Consider the following 22,896-nt stretch of genomic DNA (forward strand, 5'->3'; position numbering starts at 1 on the left):
CATTCCTTACAAATAGGCCAGACAATAGAATCAACAGTGCAGAGGCCATTTGACCTGGCTCTTGGAAAGAGCACCCTACTTAAGCCCACACCTCCAACCTATCCCTGTAACCCAACCAACCAAAGAGCAATTTTGCATGGCCAACCCACCTAACCTGCACATCTTTGGACTTGTGGGAGGAAACTGGAGCACCGGGAGGAAACCCACACAGAAATGGGGGGGGGGGGGGGGGGGGGAGGGGAAACGTGCAGACTCCACACACAGTGACCCAAGCTGGGATTCGAACCTGCTAGATGGATTCAGAATTGGCTTGGCCATAGAAGACAGAGGGTAGCAGTGGATGTTTTTCCAAATGGAGGTCTGTAACTAGTGGTGTTCCGCAGGGATCGGTACTGGGACCTCTGCTATTTGTAGTATATATAAATGACTTGGAAGAAAAATTAGCTGGTCTGATTAGCAAGTTTGCGGATGATACTAAGATTGCAGGAGTTGCGGATAGTGATGAAGATTGTCAGAGAATACATCAGGATATAGATAGGCTGCAAAATTGGGCGAATAGGTGGAATTCAACCCGGTCAAATGTGAGGTGATGTATTTTGGTAGATCCAATTCAGGTGGGAGTTAAAAAATAAATGGCAGAACAATCAGGAGCATATACACACATAGATCTGGGTGTGCAGGTCCACAGTTCCTTAAAAGTGGCAGCTCAGGTGGAAACGGTGGTAAAGAAAGCATATGGCAAGCTTACTTTCATCGGATGGGTATCGAGTATAAAAGCTCGCAAATTATGTTAGTTATATAGAATGTTGGTTAGGCCACATTTGGAATACCATGTCCAATTCTGGTCACCACACTATCAGAAGGACATGGAGGCTTTGGAGAGAGTACAGAAAAGGTTTGCCAGGATGTTGCCTGGTATGGAGGGTATTAGCTATGAGAGATTGAATAAACTGGAATTGTTCTCCCTAGAGAGACGAGGCTGAGGGGCGACCTGATAGCTTATAAAATTGAGGTATATAGATAGGGTGAACAGTTGAAGGCTTTTTCCCAGGGTGGAAATGACAATTACCAGGGGGCACACGTTCAAGGTTGAGGGGGGATAGGTTCAGTGGAGATATGCGGGGGAAGGTTTTTGACACAGAGTGGTGGTGGCCTGGAATGCACGGTGGTTGAGGCAGATAAGTTAGCGACCTTTAGGACTTATATGGGTAGACACATGAACAGAGAGGGTATAGAAGGATGTAGGCATTTGGTCTAGCCAGGACTCGTGATCGGCGCAGGCTTGGAGGGCCTGTTCCTGTGCTGTACTGTTCTTTTGTTTGTCTCCACCTTTTGAAGGTTACGTCCATGAACCTGTGGTTATTGCAGATGGGGGCCTTAATGGACATTTTGGTTAGTCCGAAGTGCTATCGCAGTTGATTCACCGGAATGTTGCTATCACCACTGGGCTTGTTGAGTGTTTGTTCGGTGGGGATGGGAGCGCTGCCATAGCCAGGGCCTGCGGGAGCCTTCTTCATAAGCACCCACTCAGCTTCTGGCTCTTTTATCCACCCCTTTACCCTCTCTGCAGTTACTGCCCAGTGGTAATATTGCAGGTTTGAGAGTGCTAGTCCCCCCATGGCTCTCATTCTCTGCAGCATTGTTTGGGGATCCTTGAGTTTTTCCTCCTCCCCATACAAACATCATGATCAATGTTCTAATGAATTGAAGGCGGTCTTGGGGATGCAGATCGGTATGCATCTGAAGAGGAGGAACCTGGGCAGTACGTTCATCTTGATCATCTGAACTCTCCCTGCCAGGTATAGTGGGATTGAGTCCCACCTCTGCAGTTCCTTTTTTTTACTAAACTAAATTTGCAGAGCAGGAGGGAGACATTCTCCCTCTCCAGCTATGTTATGGCTGACCAGAACACATTTGGTGCAGATAGTGGGAGGCAACAGCAGAAATCATTACCATTTCCCAGCATCTTTAATCTTGATCACAATTTTTACATTTGTACATATTGCAACAAGAATGAAATAAACTCCAGTACCTACCAATTCTTATTGTTCAGCCACGAGATGAATTGTCCAGCTATCATTTAACCTCAAAATATAATTTACCATTAGTTCTGCATCGGCAGTCAGCTTCACAATACATATTACTGCACACCAGCACCAACATGATAGTGAGATTTAGCAAACAATTTGGTAACACATGCTTACCTGTCAAAAGTAATACCATCTCTTAGTTATCCAAAATATTGAAGCATTAGTGAAAACTGCATAAACTAATCATGGATCAGTAAGCCTATGATAAATATTAAAATGTGTGAACTGGGAATAAGGAAACCAAAAGATGATGCCAATTTTTCCCTGGCAAATGTGCAGCTGTTCTAAAGCAACCAAAGAAAATCAAACATAAATAGTCACTAATTTCACAAGACTACCATATTTATTGGTACTTACGTACAGTATCAAATGCATTACAAACATACGAGCTGCACTAGACCTCACAAATTACAAATACAGTAAAGCAATTTTATTTTGTATATATAAATACATATTTCATAGCAACATCACTTTTGAATTTGAAGACTTCAGGGAAGAGATCGTTTTCCATATAAAAATATTGTAAAGTTCAATAAAAATAATTTTGTTTCATGGATTATCAGTGATCATTAGAAATGAACATATGACAAAGATAACTTTCAAAGTGGTATGTGATTTAATTTCTGAACATTTTATAATACAAATACAGCAGCATATTTTTAAATTTTAAACTCCCAAGACGTATTAGCACACATACACAGTTAAGGTCTGCAGAAGCAGAAAATGCTGTGGTTTCTCTGGCAGCTCAGAAGCAGAAAAATAACCATTTCCCACAGGAAATTGTTTTTCAACATTATTTTAAAGGGCCTAACTGAAATACACTTAAAACTAGGATGTACATATATGTTTATATATTTTATATATATATATATATATATACACACACACATATATATATATATATATATATATATATATGGACCTATATATATATATATTTGTGCGTTGATTGGCCTAAAACAATTAATGTTCTGTAACCATTACCTGACCACCATTTCAAATCGCAATTACAGCAATTGTTTCTCCCCGAAAAATGATCTCTTCCGAAACAAGGGTTTGATATTTAGTTATCAAGGGATAACATTGAGTAGCAAACAAAAATCATGTACAACAGTCAAGGCTGAAAGTTACATATCACTGTTTTCATCAGTATTACCAGTATTTTTATTGGCAGAATCAGCTACTTGCATGTCTTGCTCTTCTGCATTTAAATCACTCCCACAAGCCATAAAGGCAAACAATCAGCATCAAGTCTTAACGGTTTGTCTCCGACATATTATGTCATCACACACAAAATAAAAAGGCAGTTTTTGCGTATTTCAACACAGCATTTTTCTGAACATGAACAAATGGTTTAAGAACTCTCAAATACAACAGTAAATTTTGCAAAGAAGCAAACTTTCACTTTTCAAAATACATTATGTATTTAGTTATATAGAATGGTAGAAGATTGGTTCAAATAAAATACAAATGTCATAAAATGTTACATTGCTACTAAGTTTTTTGTTGTTCAGCACCCCACATAAAAATAATTTTCAAACAGAACAGAATATATACACACAAATTAGGACATTACTGACAGTTTCAGTTTTTAGCTAAAAGTTGTACATTACTGATCATGACTAACAGGATAGTAAATAAAAGGTTGAGGAGATGGTCTAACAGGATAGTAAATAAAAGATTAAGGAGATGGTACAGCTCATCTTCAAAGCTTAATTTGTTTAATTACTTTTTACATAATTGAGTTTTTTTTTAAATGTTAAAAAGTGAATGTTTACCTGAGAAATAAACTTTTACTTTTAAATAGATGAATAAGTACTTAAGCAAATCTTGAGTGTATCAAAGCAATGTTCTGAAACATTGAAATAGTATAAAGTGCTTGGTTCTTTTTGTGACTAACTCATGCTGTCATCGCTATACTGTGTATATATTCATGCAGAATAATTACCTAATTTACCACAGTGACCAGCAAAGGTTTTGCCAAGTGTACAAACCTTTAGGTCGGCACACCAATAGTGCAATTTAACAAGTGTATAAGATTTGAAAAGCAATGCTTCATGTTTGGTACAAATGGATGCCACATCACTGCATTAAATGCAATAACAATAAAGGATAGTAATTAGGGGAGAACGTGTTTAGAAAACAGCAATTTGCCAAACTGTAAGCAAGAAATTTGCTAAGTAATTTAGTATGAAAAAACTGTTCCCAAATAAAATGATTCATACACACCTGCCAGTACGAAAATTAATTCTAACCACTTTCCTCTCAAGGAGATCTATTTGGTGATTCAAAAGCTATATATGTTTTATGACTTTTTCACACAATAACATTACAAGGCAAAAATGTAAAATGGGTGATTTTGAAGTAACTTTTAGATTAAATAGTTCAACTCAATCGATCATGGTTTCAGTATTTGAAGTACAGGAGTGTTATTACTAGGATTGCTGCAATGGGTAATAATGGTCATGTGATTTTTATAACACAAAAGCACTGTGGGAAACTTTTATATTTTATCCCTCCCAAACTTTTGATATGTCGGAGGAGAACCTTTTTGAACAATACAAAACTGGGGTGATGTATCGTTCGTTACAGGTCCATCACTAGTCTGTCACTGGTCATAGTACTGCAGTAATTTGAGATGAAATAGAAGCACCAAAGCAGTATATTGGCACAATATTAAAGCAATTCAGCTTTAATTGTGATTTATTTCCAAATGTGATTTGGTACCATCATTTAAGCTTCATGGAAACATTGTTGAAAATTATTACTGGTTTACCCATTAACGCAATAGTTAGGCAAGTCTTCCAGTGATAAAAAAAACCTGAAGAATCTAATAAAATTGCATACTGTGTAATATTTTCAAGCAGCTAATATCATGTTAACAGCACTAAGACCTAAAAATTGCAAATAAATATCAGATACTTAAAAACTAAAAACTAGCCATATATAATTTTTGAACGGATTACTAAAAAGGTAGACTGCCTCACTTAGCCAGGCAAATAAGTCAGTGCAAACGTTGAAGGGTAGAACTACTGAATGTGCAAAGTTACAGGATTTTGGTCAAACAGTTAGGCACCAAGAGATCCTGAACAATTTAAAAGTGCAATAGTTTAAATAGTAAACTTACTGTGAACTAGCCATAGCAAGATTACTATAAATGCTTTTATACTTCACAACATGCTGGTTTCTAAGCATGGTGTGTAGATGAATGTTTGTTTAAAGGTAGCATTTACTCAGATACCAATTCAACCCTCATGTTTTGTACAAATCACTCGTTAGAACAACTGAATTGAAGGGAATGTAACCTTGGGTGTACTCACTGTAATGTTTCAACTGTAATGAAACCACAATTTTCCACTTGCATCACTACAGAACTAGCAATTAAAACTAAAAGTAGCCACATAATTATCTTAAAGCTTATTAAAACATTTTCTTTTATATTATTATAGCTGAGAAAATAGAATGTTTTCTGCTGATTATGCTGTGGATGGAACCACTACAAAAAGAGCATTCTGCACGGAGATGACTATCGACTCAGTCATTACACTGGTTCCTTCAGTGTGCAAAGCAAACACCATAAACCATGTTGCAGTACTCTCATTCTGTTCACTGTACTACAGAATAACTGTGACAGCCAGATTGTAAAAACAAGGCAGTTCTGACTGCCTGACAAATTTGTACAAGCTTTTGTTAACCATGAATGCTAATGTTACAAACCAGTGTTTAGTCATTTGGTGAAACTTAAATTTATGCCACTTCAAATTTGCAAGCCATTAAATGGTGAATGAAAATGTGACCACTACAGACCATTTACTTTTACTGATTTCCACCAACTGATGTTTATTTTAAAAAGTATGCAATGAAAGAAAACAAGTGTATATCCATATTTTCATATTCACTGAACAGTTTCTACATTTCAAGTGGAAACTGTTTTAAATGCACATTTTAAAAAACATATATGCACACAGCTATGGATCTGGAAGAGGTTTGGATGAATTCAATAACCCCTTGCATTAATAATCTAAGAGTATACAAACTTATGAAATGCTCATACATATAAAACATAGAAATGGACCAAAATAATTTGAAGCATAAGCATTTTCTGGAAGTTAATTTACTTGGTCTAACTTGGAGGAGGCAGCGAGTTAATTTTGTCCATCTGCAAATTGCAAAACATCTTTGGTTGTATTTGAATGCAATATTTTAATCAAATGTCTTGGCATAAATAATTGAAAATATTTATAATGATAGAATAACCTTTTCATGGCAGAAGTGACAAAAACGTCCAAGCTTAAATGTATTTTTTTTTAAGGAAAGCATTATAAACAGAGAAGCCCTGTGGAGTATTTTAATCTGTAGAATTCAGCTGCTGGAGCAAGAACAGCAGCATTAAAACTGATCGGAGTGTTTTGTTAGGATGGATTTGCTGGTGAAAGGTGGGATGGGTGGTGGAGTCAGAAATTTCATTCTTAGTCACAGCCCATGAGCTGTGCTTGTCCCAGACAGTAGGTTGCAAGTAGGGATGGAGCTAGCATGTCCCTGTGCATTGAATTATCTGCCAACATTCCATGTCCAGATGTAAAAACAAATGCATCAGCATTCAAATACGTTAATAGCTGAAATAACTTTTCTTGTTTTATTCCCTAATAAACCAAAGTTTTACCTTGTTCTGTAAATGAGACTCCAAAACCAAATGCCTTTTCTTCTCCTCCATTGGGTTCTAAGTTCGAAATTTTCAAAATGTTGCTTTACTTTGTTATATCTAAATAGGAATTTTTAAAAATCCAACACATTTTTGCCATTTTATAAAGTACTGGTAACTCAATGCATGATGAGTCAGCATTAATAGTCAGGCTATTGTCATGGTGGCAGCAATTCAGTTAAATCAGTTTACTTCATAAATTTCCATTTTAGATGAATCTATGTAAAGCACAATATAAGGGAAGATAATGAATTAAATGGTTTCTTCGTGGTTCAACTACGATTTATATCACATCCGGAGCATGCAACAGGGGAAGGGTCAGACTGCAGCAAGACGATATATATGCTCGAATATAAAATAATAATAATATAAAATGTATTAATTTCCAACTGCCCAAAACAGGGTTAGAGTTTTTTTTTGAATTGCTGAGTAAATTTCTGCCAGTGACATACGAATGCAGTGTAACTATGTGAAGATGAAATTTCTTATTTGTAATCTGATACAAGCCCGCAAATTGGTTAATAAAGTAAGGCCCATTAATCTGCTTCCAGAAATATTATTCAATCTATACAAGTTTAAATAATAAATTCTGTAAGGCCTACATTGTCCATCTTTCAGTATAAATGATTAAACATACATGAACTTCCTACTGGTTTAATTACAACAAAGTGACATTGCGTCTATAATAATGAAGAATGTACATTGATCTGATTCATTTTGCATTGAAGGGCATGTATCAGACTGTTTTCACAATTAATTGAAAACAAGTCAAAGTTATTTCTGATGAGTTACGGAAAAACATTTTGTTCTCCCAAGATACTTTTTTCAACTTTTGCAACTGACAATACAAATTGTAAGACCGTGTTGCACATGGACTCAAAAAAGAGCTCTCTTTTAGCATTTAAATTTAAACAGATGCCTTCAACCTAGTAAAAAACTTTGATTTGGTAAAAATAACAAGCTTCTTCAAAGAGTTTAACTTATTTTATGTGACCTCGACTATTCAAATGATACCTTATTGAAATCTTCTGATACTTTATGTTGATGCTATTGCATTAATTTTATTCTAAATACTTATTAATGGCAGAATGCAGAAGACAGAATGTTAACTGAATTGCCATTTCAGTTTGAGAGATTAGAATAAATCTCTAACTAGCTGCCGCTATTTAAAAGGAAAGTAATTGCAGCAATTGGAGAAAAGGAAATCAACAGTTCAAATTGAAAACAGAATTTCATCTTTCAGTTGTGAACTTCATAGTTAACTGAATAGTCTATGCTTCTACTGTAGTTGGAGTCTTTGAACACGTTGTATTTTTAATAAAAGGCAAATGATCTCTTTCAGAATATAAATCATCAGAAAATAAAAGCAGCTCTGGTTATACTCAACCATTGTTTAGTTAAAGAATGACCCAAATAACTATTGCAAGTGACAAGAAATATATTTCTGGAAATCTAACATAAATAACCTTTATGATACATTTTTAAACATTAACATTCATTATAAGCTAAATTTGGATTGTTTTGCAAATCCTTCTCATGGATAAATCATTTAAAAAAAACTATACTAGTTGTTTATACGATCAAATATAGCCTTCAGAGTAAGATGGGTTTAGAAGCCAGTGAACAGATACAAGGCAATCAATACATACTTTCTGTTCTGATTTTTACTTTCCATCATTTTAAGGTGGAACCATTTGTCCATATTTATAATGGAAACTGCCGTTGCAAAAATTGTCACTAAATTATACCATTCTGCCACTGGTGGTGCTGCAGTAGCATATTCATTGGGAATAGGGTACAATTAGTCTTGGTTTACATCAAAATTTATAAAGGAAAATGTGATTTGAGCAGACATTCGATATTTTGATAAAGACAATATTTCTTAATATTCAACAAAATTTTTCAGTATTACAGTAAAAACAATTCTAAATGAATAGAGTTTACCATGAAAAATAGTTTTACGTCATCAAAAGTTGCAACTGATGCACTCACGAACCAATAGTAAGCAACTGTCAGGACGGTAGGGAAACCAAATGATAGGCAGCAGATAATGCCAAAGCTAAGATAGCAAATATCAGAACACTGATATCATAAAGTTTGATTTCCACAAGGTCAGAAACAGTGTTTGTATGTGATTTGCCAACATTTACAGATCTAACCTGGAACTGACTGCAGCTGATTAGTAATATAATAAAGACTGATCAAATGCATTTTAAAGAAAGATATAGCAGTTTTGGTACTGGGAAGGCAATTGGGGGCGGAAAGAGGAAAGGGGACTCACCATGCACATGGGCACTTTCCTCATACATTAATAGCTGCTCCATTTTTGAAAATTACAGGACACTCGGAGCTTTCTATATTCGCCAAATTCTTGATCAAAACTCTACCACTATTTAAGTTGATTTGGGTGTATATACATGTGAAGTACTAAACCTAATTACTGAATTGATCTATACAAATTTATTACAATATTTAAATTATTACATTTAAAGCTAACATCAATTTAATGGGAGTACATGTAAACAAACTCATTAAGTTTCATTTTTGATGCTTTCTCAATCTTATATAGATCAAGGGAACACATGCTTGGGTTGTTTGATGTACAACTTCAGCAAACTAACAAAGAATAATATAATGGAATTGTCCATTTACACACCCTGGCCAGGGAAATAAATTAACAGTTAAATATGCAGACACTCAGCATATTAACCGATTGTATTGTGGATTTAAATACAATACACTAATTTTGAAGTACCAAAGAAAAGGCAAATAATAGTACTATTAGTATTCTAAAAACTATCTTCAGACACCAGCAACAATTTTCCACTGATTTACTAACCTATTAGCAATTTCTCTCCCGAGTAACAAATGATGTTCATAGCCTCTCTCCAAACATTTTATTTGAATCTGAAATCACAATAAACAAGCTGCACTAAAATTTATCTGGCTATTTCACAAAAAGGGTTTCAAGGCAGCCACAACTTATTTTTTTAACGTCTCTCCCTCTCCCACCCTAAAATATTCAGGCAATACCTTAAGAATGAAATGTCAGAGAAGGGAGTTTAAAATTTCTACCAGATTTCAGTGAAGACCTAGGAAAAACAATTAAAGTTTAGTATTGTGTTGCAGCATATTTTTGCATTAAAATATTATTTTATTTTCCTTAATATACTGACAAAAGTGATGCATTATTTGGTATGTCCCCAATTCTACTTTAAGACACTTAAGATTGCACATTGATTCAGCCATTTCAGAAGGCACAAAATAACAAAAAGTAACTGAAAGGTTAAACAAGACATTAAGGTGCACATTAAGCTACATTATCTGCATTCTCACTGTACATGAAGTACCTGACAAACTATTGACAGAATTAATAGGGGTGAAAAAAGTGCACAATAACCTTGTGAAATGGCCTTGCTTCAAAATTCCAAGGTAGCTAATATATCATAGTGGCCAGTTTGGAAAAACTATGTTGACAGAATTTATAACAAGTAACATTTGTTTAGTAATGCCTTCACTGCAAACTTTAGGGACAGCAGGATTTAAAGTAAAATAGTTGACAGTAGTTCTGATGAAAGGTTTTGATCTGAAACACGAGTTTGATTTTCTATGCAATTGGCCGTGGGTGTCACGGCGGCGGGATGTTCTGGCCCCGCCATTGCCGATGCACCCCTCATCGCTTGGAAACACGCAGCGGGGATGCGCCATCAGCTGTACCGGCTGGAAAGTTCCAACCATTAACACGGTCTCTCTCTCTCCACAGATGCTGAGTATTTCCTGCAGTTTCCATTTTCATTACAGAGTTCCAGCATCTGCAGTATTTGCTTTTGGAAAATAGTGCGTGGACCTTGGGTAGGGTGCTCTTTCCAAGAGCCGGTGCAGACTCGATGGGCCGAATGGCCTCCTTCTGCACTGTAAATTCTATGATTATAATTGGTTCAGTCCGAAATGGGGAAGTTTAAAACTAAACATGCAATGATTTTTTTTTGCATTCCACACATTGGTTTCAGTTGGAACAGACCATGATTGATTCTACTTTGCAGCACGATTGTAATCATTTAACAAAGTGCTCATCTATATAAATTTTTAAAAATCAATTGCCATTTCTTTCCCAGTTTAGCCAACAGAATTGAAATTACTCAACATGAATGCTGGACTAAGATGATTTGAATATTCACTCCTTGTATCTCATACTTCTATTAAGTACTGCAAAGGTTGATATTTAAATTTAACAGAACATAAAATTCTAGCTCTGCAGATGTGTCTTTGGACTATTAGCAAAAATCTTGCAGTTTTGAATGGAATTTTACTTTTGTTCTGGGAACATGGGAGGATAATGGCAAGGCTGCATATATTGATCATTACCTACATGCTCTGAGAAAGTGGTGGGGACCTTCTCTTTTAACAACTGCAGTCTTTGTGATGGTATTTCTACAATGGTGTTAGGTAGGGAAATCCAGGACACTGACCCAAGGAGGATGAAGGAACAGCAATATATTTCTCAAATAGGTTGGGTGCATAATCTGGAAGTGCCCAACATTGCTGCTCTTGAGACAAACTAAAATTTAAGCATGAAATAAGAAAGGACCATTACATCCATCAAATTCCTTCCTTCCACAAACCACTGTTCCTCAAACCTTCTAATTTACTCTATTCAACAAATTTAGCCCAACCGAGAGGTACAAAAAAAAAGTAAATCTTCCAGGGAGATGAAGCAAAATTTAATTAACTCCAAGATATAATCTAACTATATAATTTTCATTGTTTAATCCCAAACATTTGCTTTCAACAATGCACCAATAGCACAGGAACCAGCATTTGACTACGTATGTTGAAATGGTACCATTATTCATGAAGGGTGGTAGGGATAAACTAGGGAATTACTGGCCAGTGAATCTAACTTCAGTGATAAACTATTGAAAAAAATTCTGAGGGACAGAATTAATTTCCACTTGGGAAAGCAAGGATTGATCAAAGATAGTCAAGCATGGCTTTGTCAAAAGGTAGTTCATGTATTAGAAATTGATTGATTTTTTGAGGAATTGACTAGGTGTGTAGATAAGGGTAGTACAGTTGATGTGGTTTTCATGGACTTAAGTAAGGTTTTTGACAAGGTCTCACATGGGAGACTGGTCAAGGTGGCAAGAGCCCATGGGAACCCAGGACAACCTGGTAAATTGGATCCAAAATTGGCTTAATGTGAGGACGCAGAGGATAATGGTTGAAAGTGGTTTGCGTGACGGGAAGCCTGTGTCCAGTGATGTTCCACAGATATCAATGCAGGGTCCCTTGCTGCGTGTAATGTACATTAATGATCTGGACGTGGATGTAGGATGTATGATCAGTAAATTTGCAGATGACACCAAAATTGGTGGTGTGGTAAATAAGGAGGAAAGCCTTAGATTACAGGACAATACAAATGGGCAGAACAGTGGCAAATGGAATTTAACCCTGTAAGTTGTGAGGTCATACATTTGAGGACTAATAAGGTAAGGGAAAATACAATGAATGGTAGGACCCTAGAAAGTAGAGGGTCGGAGGGACCTTAGTGTGCATGCCCATAGGTCCCTGAAAATAGCAGGACAGGTAGATAAGGTGATTAAAAGGCATATGGGATACTTGGCTTAATTAGCTGATGTATACAATATAAGAGAAGGGAGGTTATGATGGAGCTGTATAAAACGTTGGTTAGGCCACAACTGGAGTAAGCATTGTGTGCTGGTCTGGTCGCCACTCTATAGGAAGTGATTGCACTAAAGAGGATGCAGAGGAGATTTACCATAATGTTGTCTGGGCTCAAGCGTTTCAGCTACCAAGAAAGATTGGATAGACTGGGGTTGGTTTCCTTGGAGTAGAGAAAGTTGAGGGAGGCCCTGATTGAGGTGTATAAAATTACGAGGGGCATAGACAGGGTGGATAGGAAGGAAATTTTCCCCTTAACGGAGGGGTCGATAACCAAGGGCATACGGGAACGGGCAGGTGGTTTAGAGAGGATGAGAGGAAAATCTGGAACTCACTGCCTGAAAGGTGGTAGAAGTGGGAATCCTCAACATTTAAGAAGTATTTAGATTAACACTTGAAATGCAACAGCATACAAGGCTACAGGCCAAGTCCTGCAAAATGGGAAGAGTAGATGGTGCTTGATATGTGGCACATACATGGTGGGCCAAAGGGCCTCTTTCTTTGTTGTAAAAAATGACTCGGGGGAGGGGGGGGGGGGGGGGGGGGGGGGAGACTATAGATTTCATACAACTTGCAATTTTCTATTACATCTGCCAGACGATTCAGTCTTTTGATAGATGACCTTAACATCACCTCGATTCCATTCTTTCCATCTTCCTCTGTAACTAAATTCTATTCATATCGTCAAAATCCTCAAAAGTTCTGAACAGCTCTAGACAAAGATGTAGTCGTAAAATACTGTAGTATTTTACAGGTTAATTACTAGCGTCTTCAGTGGCTGTGTTTAGAATTGTATTGTTTATCAATATAAGAGTAACTATTATGCTATTTAGATCTTTGCACTATAGTCCAATTCGTCATTTTGATAATAGTTGCTCTCGGTACTGAACTACCTGCTTATTGGAGTTTTGATTGTGTAATCTTGATCTGCCTACAAAGCATGTACACATATTTCCTACCTATTTCTTCCTCACAAAAAGTGCATAACAAATTGAAACAATTTTTTCTGGGAATATTTAGTTATAATGCATTAAATCGAACTTTCAATCAAAAGGATCAATATTTTGAAAGACAAAGATAGACCATCCCAAAAGGCAAAGCAAAACTAGACTTTTTCTAAATTGTAACATGTTTATAAATTCTATTACACTTTATACAATAGCAGCTTGACTCTATGTTACAGTACTCTGGTGTGTAAGTTGCAAACAGAACTCTTGACATTCACTAACAATGCTTCAGATTTAGAATGTACAAGCATCTCCATGTTTGAAAGTGCTTTAAAAAATAACAAGACTGAGATACTTGTATTATGATAATGGTAAGGATGCAAGCAGTCAGTAGACAATTGTATTCAGGTTTGCAGCAATTGCGATTTGCCAACACGTAATAGACACAATAAATTAATCTGCGCTGCAAAATTCCTTCATGCTACCATCTGCTATAATGTTAGCACAATGTATATCGTGAATCCGTGGAATACATTACCAGAGTGCGGTAGATGCCGGGACATTGAGTAAATTTGAGGAGATAAGACAGATTTTTAATTAGTAATGGGTTGGAGGGTCATGGAGAACGGCAGGAAAGTGGAGTTGCGGCCGAGATGAGATCAGCCATGATCGTATTGAATCCTAGGTCTTCTGTTATGCTCAATTAAACTCCCAATCCTAGGTTTTCTGTTATGCTCAATTAAAACTTACCATTAAATTTAAGTTAATACAACCTGAAAGAAAATCTAGACAGCCAATAGCAATACATGAAACACAAACTGGGTTGTGTGGTGTGCTTTGCAATCAATGCAATCGAAGTGAATTGAAGCAGTTGAAGAATTGCAAAGCTCCAGTGATCCGATGCTGGACCATTACCAGGCTCGACCTGTAATTTTGTTTTTGTGAGGAGTGAATCAGCAAAACAAGTGTGTTTAGACTAATAGCACATATTATGTGTAATGGACGTACTTGCAATTTTGTTGAGGAGTGTCAGCATAAAATACTTCTCAGATACAGCACAGATTTGATGCAAAGCAAAGATTTTGCTTTGTGTCAAAAGTGTGCCTTAACCAACCTCCGGTTAACAATACCTATCACAAAATATTATATTTCCAAATCATTCTTCTCTAAAGGAAACTGCCAGTTTTATAAAGTCAATGCATTAACTAGGCACTCCACCAAATTAAACTAATTTTACATTGAATCTTTACAGCCAGCAGTATGAGGACTTTCAGTTTATTAATCTGAGATGTCGTCAAAATCTGTTCAGAGAACTGAAAGTGTCCCAAACTCCTACTTGATCAAAGCATAAAAGCAAATTACTGTCCTTGATCCAGTTGCTACCTAGAGTCTTTTGAATTTAACTGTCCTCTATTAAAATAATTGGGCTGATTAGAAGAAAACTCAATAGAACAAAAACACCAGGTAGCAAAACTTTTCCCTACAAAGCTACCTCACTTATAACTGAGAATCACAGAATGGCATTGATCAAAGTTATGAAGTAATATACAAATCCAAAAGACACATCAACCAAGCTGAAAGAGAACACACAAGAGAAAACAAATTGAGAAAAGCAGAGTAAAATAAATTTTAAAAATGTAATCATTGCACCGTTGGAATGGTTACTAGGGCTTAATTTCAACAGATTGGCGATGCTCAGCAGCACACTTTAAAATATCTCAGTAAATAAGAAAGATGAATATAGCCATAGAACAAAATGTGTAACACAAATATGAGAATCTAAGTGCAGCTAACCAGCCGTAAATGGAAAATTGCTATGTAGTTGGTAATACAGGAAGATGGACTGATGGTTGGGTTGTACCATCAAAATCACTCAATTATAACCCATTATCCTTCAGCTGGTTAATCATTAGTTAACTAAATTACAAGGAATAAGTTTAATGATAACTAATTACTAAAAAGGACTTGCCTTCATAAGATCCATTGCTAACGATCTTTAGTAAATTCCATACTGTATCTAAAAATGCTTCATACAGTTTATACATATTTCTAGTCTACTTATATTAATGACTGTACTGCAATCATTCACAATAACCTTCATTGTACAGAATCTTTGTATGGGTTATTTTATAAATCGAGCACACAAAAAATATTGACCATTTTTAACCTAGATAGTACTGATTTTGATTGCTTTACAAATATGCACATCACTGAAGGCACAAATAAGCCTGTGTGTACCTGCACAGTGCCCATGTGCAATACATTCTACATGATGCAAATAGATAAGGGTAGCATCCCTTATTTCAAGGATGGCTTTCCTGCTGCATTACTGTGGATTATAAATCATTACACCACTCTAAGTCAGAAGAGACTGAACTCAAACTTGGCATAAATACGTATGCATGGGTAATGAAACACACCACACATGTCCCTTTGGGAAGTGGCAGGACACTTTTCAAAATGTAAACAGATTAAACAGAACATCTTTCCCCCTTTTCCCCCCTGCATTCCACCCAAATAAATATATATAACTTCATAACAAGAGTTTAATGACAACTTTCTAACAAGAGCTGATGGTGACATGCCCACTAAGGTATCTTTTCTCCATCTCCTATAAGGAAAGAGTATAACAAGTTGCGTACAACTGTAATTTAAAAAATCATTTTGATTGTCAGCCTATGAACTTACATGACATTTTACAAGTCATGGTGGTTTGTCTGGATTTCTATTCGATTGTCTCATGCAAAGTTTGAATCACAAGGGATGAAGGACTTTGACAGCAAAATGAGGGTTAACTTGCAGGTTATCTGTTAGCTCTGCGAGTTGGAGGTACTAATTTCCCAAATATCCCCAGGTCCTGCCTGCATGTTACAGAAATGGTCGCTAATGTCTTGCAGTACATTTAGTTTTATAGAACATAGTAATGCAACTTTGAAAATACACAAGGTTGAATTCATTTCAATTGATGTTATAAAGTTACATCACGTGGCTTTGATATTAGGTCACAGTGCAAAATGCTGTCATAATACTACAGAATAACCTGTGTGGGAGTACCAGTCATAACTATGTGCACCTGCAAATCTGAAAAATCCCCAATTATGTCAACAATTATGTTAACCAAAGTCCTACACTTTTCTGATGAAGTAGAGGATTAATGCCTTGCACCCAGGACTGGAGGCGGCGTTCTTAATCCAGTCTACATCATTATAAAAGTAACTGCAGTATGAATTAGCATGGCTATTCCATACATGTCAAAGATAAGGTCACCATAGTCTCAGATGACCATAGGCTGCTCTCCCCTTTGAGGGGGAGAGCTGACTGGTGGTGACTTAACCTGAGGATCACCACACCACAGGCTAGGAGCAAGGTTGAGAAGGTGAGACCTTCATGAATAACACGTCATAACAATTACAGTGGTTGTTTGTACTGTGGTATATTGTTAAATTTGTTTGGTACTCAAGTGAAAGGAATGCTACAGTTTGCCATTTTGTTTAGATAAGTAACAGGCACTGCACTGGTCTGCCTTTGTGCATAACAAAATATTGGTGAAGTGTTGTCCCCAGTTAATATAGGGAAAGCAGTGCAGCATCCAATTTCAATTCTTTAAAAATGCTAGTAAATACCCGTCATAGTTGTTTTACCTATCAGATATATGAACAACTTATTTCTCTGCCTCTCTCCCCTAACTATGTCCGAATAAAAAGGAAGAATTTTACACATTCTTACAATTCCGAGTGGACAGATCTTTCTTGTCTGGGAATAATCCTATGGCACACTGGTCTGTGATTTACTTCTCATGGTTATTCAACAGAAGTATGGAATAACAGATCTATAATGCACTTGGTCTTGTTGGTTACAAATTGATTAAAGTGCATCAGGCAAGCTAAACTGAGCTACCCAACAAGTTATTGCCTGCTTTTGAACCCCATTTTTTTTCAGTAGGGGGAAAAGACGTACACTGGATGCGATACACATTGTAGAGTCAGTACTGAATAGTCAAGGAAGTACTGGTCAATTTTTGGTAAACTAAAAATCACAAATATATAGTACATGCAAAACGTACATTACATTTTGTGCTGATCTGAATTTTTAGAAGACTTGAATTTTAAATTGCCACAAATGATAATTACAAAGGCTTTGATAGCTTAAAAGCTGTTAAAAAAAAAGCTTTGATTCACACAGGAAGAGAATGGGTATGCAGCTCAAATACCATGAATCAGGTGAAATAAGTTGCTATAACTTTACTTACAGCAGACAGGCTGTAACTGTTCATGTAGAGAATAGATGTGCATTTTTTAAGTGGACAATTTCACAATTCGAGATGCCAGTCTATTTCTGTTTGTACGAAAAAGATAAAGCAACTGCATTTTTATATTAAAAGTGCCCCTTGTTTGTACAATTAAAAAAATTATGAAAGTTTGACTGAGTTGTTTTTTTAAATGCAATGTTAACCACAGCAAACTTTGGGTTCTCTTAAGGAGGTTGAAAAGAGCACATAAATCCTTCTCCACAAATTTACTTTTCTGAGGGATTAACCAATGGAATAAAATGTAGCCAGATCATTTTTTGCATTGTACATGCAATCACCTAGCATGGTTTGGTGCTAAAGGCAGGGTGGGATGGAAAAATACTAATGATGATGATGATAATTTGAGGAGGGAAGTGGGAAATCGATAGTGGGGGTGGTTAGGGAAGATGGGAAATGATAATTGGGGGTGGGCAGGCAAGATGACAATAAAATGATCTGGCAGAGGGGGCGATGAGACCATGGCGATGATCTCCATGGGGAGATGAGGCAAGATAATGAGGAATGGCGGCTGGGAGAGGCAAAGGAATGATTTGGGCAGGGAGGCAAGATGACGATGATGATTTGGGGAGGAAGACAGCAATAATAGGGGAAGGGGAGAAGACAACGATGATGATGATGAATGAGGGAAGATTATGTGAAAATATATATATTTTATATACATGTATTTGCCATGGAGGTAGTCTAGTGAATGTGCACCAGAGATCTCCTTAGTATGGGGTTGTCTTTTGATGAGAAGCTGACTAACTTGTGTCAATATTCTCTGGAGTTCAATGGGGGTGATCTTATTGAAACATACAAGACTCTGAAGAGGTCTGACAAGGTAGACACGAAGAGGCTGTTCACCTGGCTTGGGAATGTACAACATGGGTAGTCTCAAGGTAAGGGATCAATTATTGGGACTAAGATAAGGAAATATTTTTCCACTCAAATGGGCTGTGATGCTTTGGAATTCTCCATCCCAGAGGATGTAGAGATCATAGAGATGCTCCACAGTTGATTATTCTTATGGCTGAGACAGATTTTTGACTCCTTGGCATCAAGGGATATGGTGGGCGGGCGGGTGAAGTTGAGGCAGCTCACTCAAGATTGAATTCAATGACGGAGCAGGCTCTTGAGCTGTATGGTCTACTTTTGCTCCTATTGCTTGTATTCATATGCAGATTTGAGGGGGTGGGGGGTGGGGAGAAAGACGAAGAAGGGGATCCGCGGGGAGGGAGACCCGACGACGGTAATCCACAGGGAGAAGGACCTGACGACGGAGATCCACAGGGAGGGGGACCCGACGACGGGGATTCGCGGGTAAAGGGACGACAACTGTGATTTGTGGGTAGAGAGACACAAAGAAGAGGATTTGCAGGTCGACAGAGACTCAAAGAGGGGGCTTTGCAGGTTGAGAGAATGATGGGATTCTTGGAGACAGAGAGAATGATGGGGATTCATGGAAATAGAAAGGATTTTGGAGATTTTCAGGGAGAGAGAACAGGGATCCGTGGGATAGAGAAAGAATAATGGAGATCTGCGGGAGAGAGAGAATGACGGGGATCTGTGGGAGAGAGAGGATGACGGGGATCCACGGGAGAAATAGAGAGGATGACGGGGATCCACGGGAGAGAGATGGGATGATGGGGATCCGTGGGAGCAATAGAGAGGATGACGGGGATTGGAGGGCATCAATGACAGAGATTGGAGGGCAACAATGACAAAGATTGGAGGGAAGCAATGACTGAGATTGGAGGGCAGCAATGACGGAGATTGGAGGGCAGCAATGACGGAGATTGGAGGGCAGCAATGACGGAGATTGGAGGGCAGCAATGACGGAGATTGGACGGCAGCAATGACGGAGATTGGAGGGCAGCAATGACGGAGATTGGAGGGCAGCAATGACGGAGATTGGAGGGCAGCAATGACGGAGATTGGAGGGCAGCAATGACGGAGATTGGAGGGCAGCAATGACGGAGATTGGAGGGCAACAGTGACGGAGATTGGAGGGCAAGAGTGACGGAGATTGGAGGGCAAGAGTGACGGAGATTGGAGGGCAACAGTGACGGAGATTGGAGGGCAACAGTGACGGAGATTGGAGGGCAACAGTGACGGAGATTGGAGGGCAGCAATGACGGAGATTGGAGGGCAACAATGACGGAGATTGGAGGGCAACAATGACGGAGATTGGAGGGCAACAATGACGGAGATTGGAGGGCAACAATGACGGAGATTGGAGGGCAACAATGACGGAGATTGGAGGGCAACAATGACGGAGATTGGAGGGCAACAATGACGGAGATTGGAGGGCAACAATGACGGAGATTGGAGGGCAACAATGACGGAGATTGGAGGGCAACAATGACGGAGATTGGAGGGCAACAATGACGGAGATTGGAGGGCAACAATGACGGAGATTGGAGGGCAACAATGACGGAGATTGGAGGGCAACAAGGATGGAGATTCGAGGGCAGCATTGATGGAGATTCGAGGGCAGCATTGATGGAGGTTTGAGGAAAACAATGATGGAGATGGGGAGACATGGGATGCAATGACGACGGAGTGGACCTTTTATTATGTTAAAGGCGCTATATAAGTACATTGTTGTAATATAGGAAAACTCTGATGATTGGGTTGGGGGGACGTGCAATCAGGGGGGAGACGATATCAAAGGGACTACTGGTATGCGATGTCAATCCTCCTCCTCTTCATCCTCTGCACTGTCTGCGGCGGTGGCTTCTCTGCTGAGCTCGGCCCTTCTGTCCCTGCGCCTTTCCTGGATGGCCCTCATCTCCTCGGCGTATCTGAGGAAATTGTCGCCGAAGCGGGCCCAGGCTTTGTAGGGCACGGTGATGGAGTGGCGGTACGAGGGCTTCACCTCGCTCAGCCGCAGGAACACCCCGTAGCGGTTGGAGCCCGGGTCGAAGAAGAACCTCTTGTTGTCGACAGGCACCGAGATGCCGGCGGGCAGCTCCGGCGGCCCGGCAGCGCCGGCCTCGTCCCGCGGGGAGCCGCAGCCTCCGGCCGCCGCCGGGGCGGCTCCGTAATCCTCGAGGAGCCGGGCCAGGGCGTCCCGGAACTCGATGAGGCCCTGGGCCGGGAGGGCGATGGTCTGGCCCTGGCTCTGGCCCTGGCTCTGCCTCGCGTAGCCCCAGCCGGGGCCTCGGCTCACGGTCTGGCGGATGCGCAGGAAGCGGCCCCGCTGGTTCTCCTTCAGATCCAGATAGTACTTGCGGTTCTCCCGCACCAGGTACTCGCTCTTCAGCACTCGCTGGGCCTGGGCCTCGGCCTGGGGTTGGGCCGGCGCCGGGCTTGTCTGCTGCTGCTGCGGCTGCTGCTGCGCCTCCTCCTCCTCCTCGTCCTCCGGCGGCCGCCGCCGCCGCCTCAGGCCCCCGCCGCCGGGCAGCCCCAGCTGCGCGTAGTGCTCGATGAAGTCCCCGAGGGAGTCGCGCATCTCGGCCGCCACCGGCATGGAGACGGTCAGGCGGCTCTTGCGGCCTCCCGCGCCCACCACCTCGGCGATCTTCAGGAAGCGGCCCTTGGCGTTCTGCTTGACGTCCAGGTAGAAGCGCTTGTTCTGTATGTCCACCCGCTTGGAGGCCAGCTCCTGGGTCTCCAGCAGCGGCGGCGGCGGCGGGCCGGCCACTGGGCTCCGATCTCTCAAATCGGCCGCCTGCGGCGCCTCATCGCCCACAACCGTCTCCGTCTCCTCCTCTTCTTCCTCCTCCTCGGGAGGCGCGATGATGTCCGCCGGCTGAGTGTCCGCCTCGGCGGCGCTCGTTTCCCCTCTGCCGGGATCGCTGGTCGCCATGAAAGGCCTTTGGATCCAGGCCTCGCCCGGTCCTCGTCCTCACTCTCCGCCGGCCGGCTCGAGCCCTCCTCTCCCAACGACCGCCGCTCGAGGAGCGCGAGTGCGCAGACTCCACGCCTGTCAGCACGGCCCGCCCCCAGTGCGCAGACTCCGCACCCGCAGCGGGAGGGAACGCCCACATTACCATGGCAACGAGGCGCAGCCGCTGGCGAAGGGGCGAAGACTTGGGGAGAAGCAGGGAGCGATGGGGACGGCAGCGGAGAAGTGGAAAAGGGCGGGGTCGTTTTGGGGAGGGGGAGAAAATGGAGAGATGGGCAAGGGATGGGGTTTTGGATGGGGGCGGTGACAAAGGAAGGGGGCGGGGCTTTCGATGTGGGGGCGGAGCCATATTGAGTGGGCGAGGGTGTGGAGTTTTGGAGGGGGCGGGAACATTGGGAGAGGGCGGGGTTTTGGATGGGGCGGCGACTTGGAGAGGGGCGGGGTTTCAGACGTGGGGGCGGAGCCATACTGAGTTGGCGCGTGTGGGGCTGGTGGCCTGGAGAGGGTGCGGAGACAGGGAGGGGGCGGGGTTTCGGGTGTGGGGGCGGAGACCTAGGTCGTTGCCTTGGAGAAGGGGCGTGGTCTTAGCGAAGGGAGCTGCAGCAGACTGGTTTAAACGTGCGCCGAGAACTCGATCGCCTGGCGGAGCTAGGCACCGCGGCTTATTGATTCACTGTGTCCGGAGGCGGCGCCAATAGTTTCCGCCGGGGATTGGCGGGACCTGGCCAATCGAGCGCCGGGATATCGAGCAGGATTCCGCGCGTGCGCGGACAGGAGAGCGAAGATGGCGGATGAGTGAGTGTGAGTGCCCGGGGTCGGCTCGGCTGCCGTTCTCTGTTGGCGGTAACGGTACAGCCTTGTCTCAGTGTCTGGGGTGAATTGTCTGCAGCTCTCTTTCTTGCAGCATATGCAGTTCATGAAATAAAAACAGAAAGTTCCGGGAAAACTCAACAGTTCTGGCAGCATCATGTGGACAGAGACAGATTTCAAATTCCGAGTCCAAGATGCCTTCTTCAGAACTGGACAGAGTTAAAATTGTCCCCTGCTTAACTCTTTCTGCAAACTGTTGAATAGTGCACCTCCCGATACATCTGCATTGATGTATCCACATGTTTGGCTTTTATTGCAATGGGGGTGGATTATAAAGTTAGTCTTGCCACATACAGCGCATTGGTGAGATCCCACCTGGAGCACTGCGTCGAGGTTTGATCTTAAGCGAAGATAAATTTACTTTGAAGGCAGCTCAAAGAAGGTTCACTAGGCTGATTCCTAGGATGAAGGAGTTGGCTTATAAGGAAAGGTTGGGTCTGTTGCTCATTGGAGTTTAGAACGAAATC

The 22,896-nt window shown here is 40.6% G+C and overlaps 2 protein-coding genes across 4 annotated transcripts in view; one reads left to right on the forward strand and one right to left on the reverse strand.

Annotated features, from left to right (window-relative positions):
• Window positions 1-2,411: 2,411 nt before the first annotated feature.
• purg (purine-rich element binding protein G) lies at window positions 2,412-21,705 on the reverse strand. Its single transcript, XM_072495405.1, has one exon. It carries the CDS (start codon window positions 21,518-21,520, stop codon window positions 20,402-20,404), a length of 1,119 nt encoding a protein of 372 aa, XP_072351506.1. The 5' UTR covers window positions 21,521-21,705; the 3' UTR covers window positions 2,412-20,401.
• A 475-nt stretch (window positions 21,706-22,180) lies between these two features.
• wrn (WRN RecQ like helicase) overlaps window positions 22,181-22,896 on the forward strand; it is a 146,088-nt gene continuing 145,372 nt past the window's right edge. Inside the window, exon 1 of one of the 3 annotated variants that reach the window (XM_072495402.1) lies at window positions 22,181-22,360. Coding sequence is in view for 2 of the 3 variants with exons in the window: in XM_072495404.1 (XP_072351505.1) it covers window positions 22,351-22,408 (58 nt within the window). In the remaining variant the exon portion in view is untranslated. Of the gene's footprint in view, window positions 22,409-22,896 lie in introns of all 3 variants that reach the window. The other 2 variants (XM_072495404.1, XM_072495401.1) reach the window with 2 other exon arrangements.

Source organism: Scyliorhinus torazame, chromosome 3 (genome assembly GCF_047496885.1).
Source record: "Scyliorhinus torazame isolate Kashiwa2021f chromosome 3, sScyTor2.1, whole genome shotgun sequence".
Lineage (NCBI taxonomy): Eukaryota > Metazoa > Chordata > Chondrichthyes > Carcharhiniformes > Scyliorhinidae > Scyliorhinus > Scyliorhinus torazame.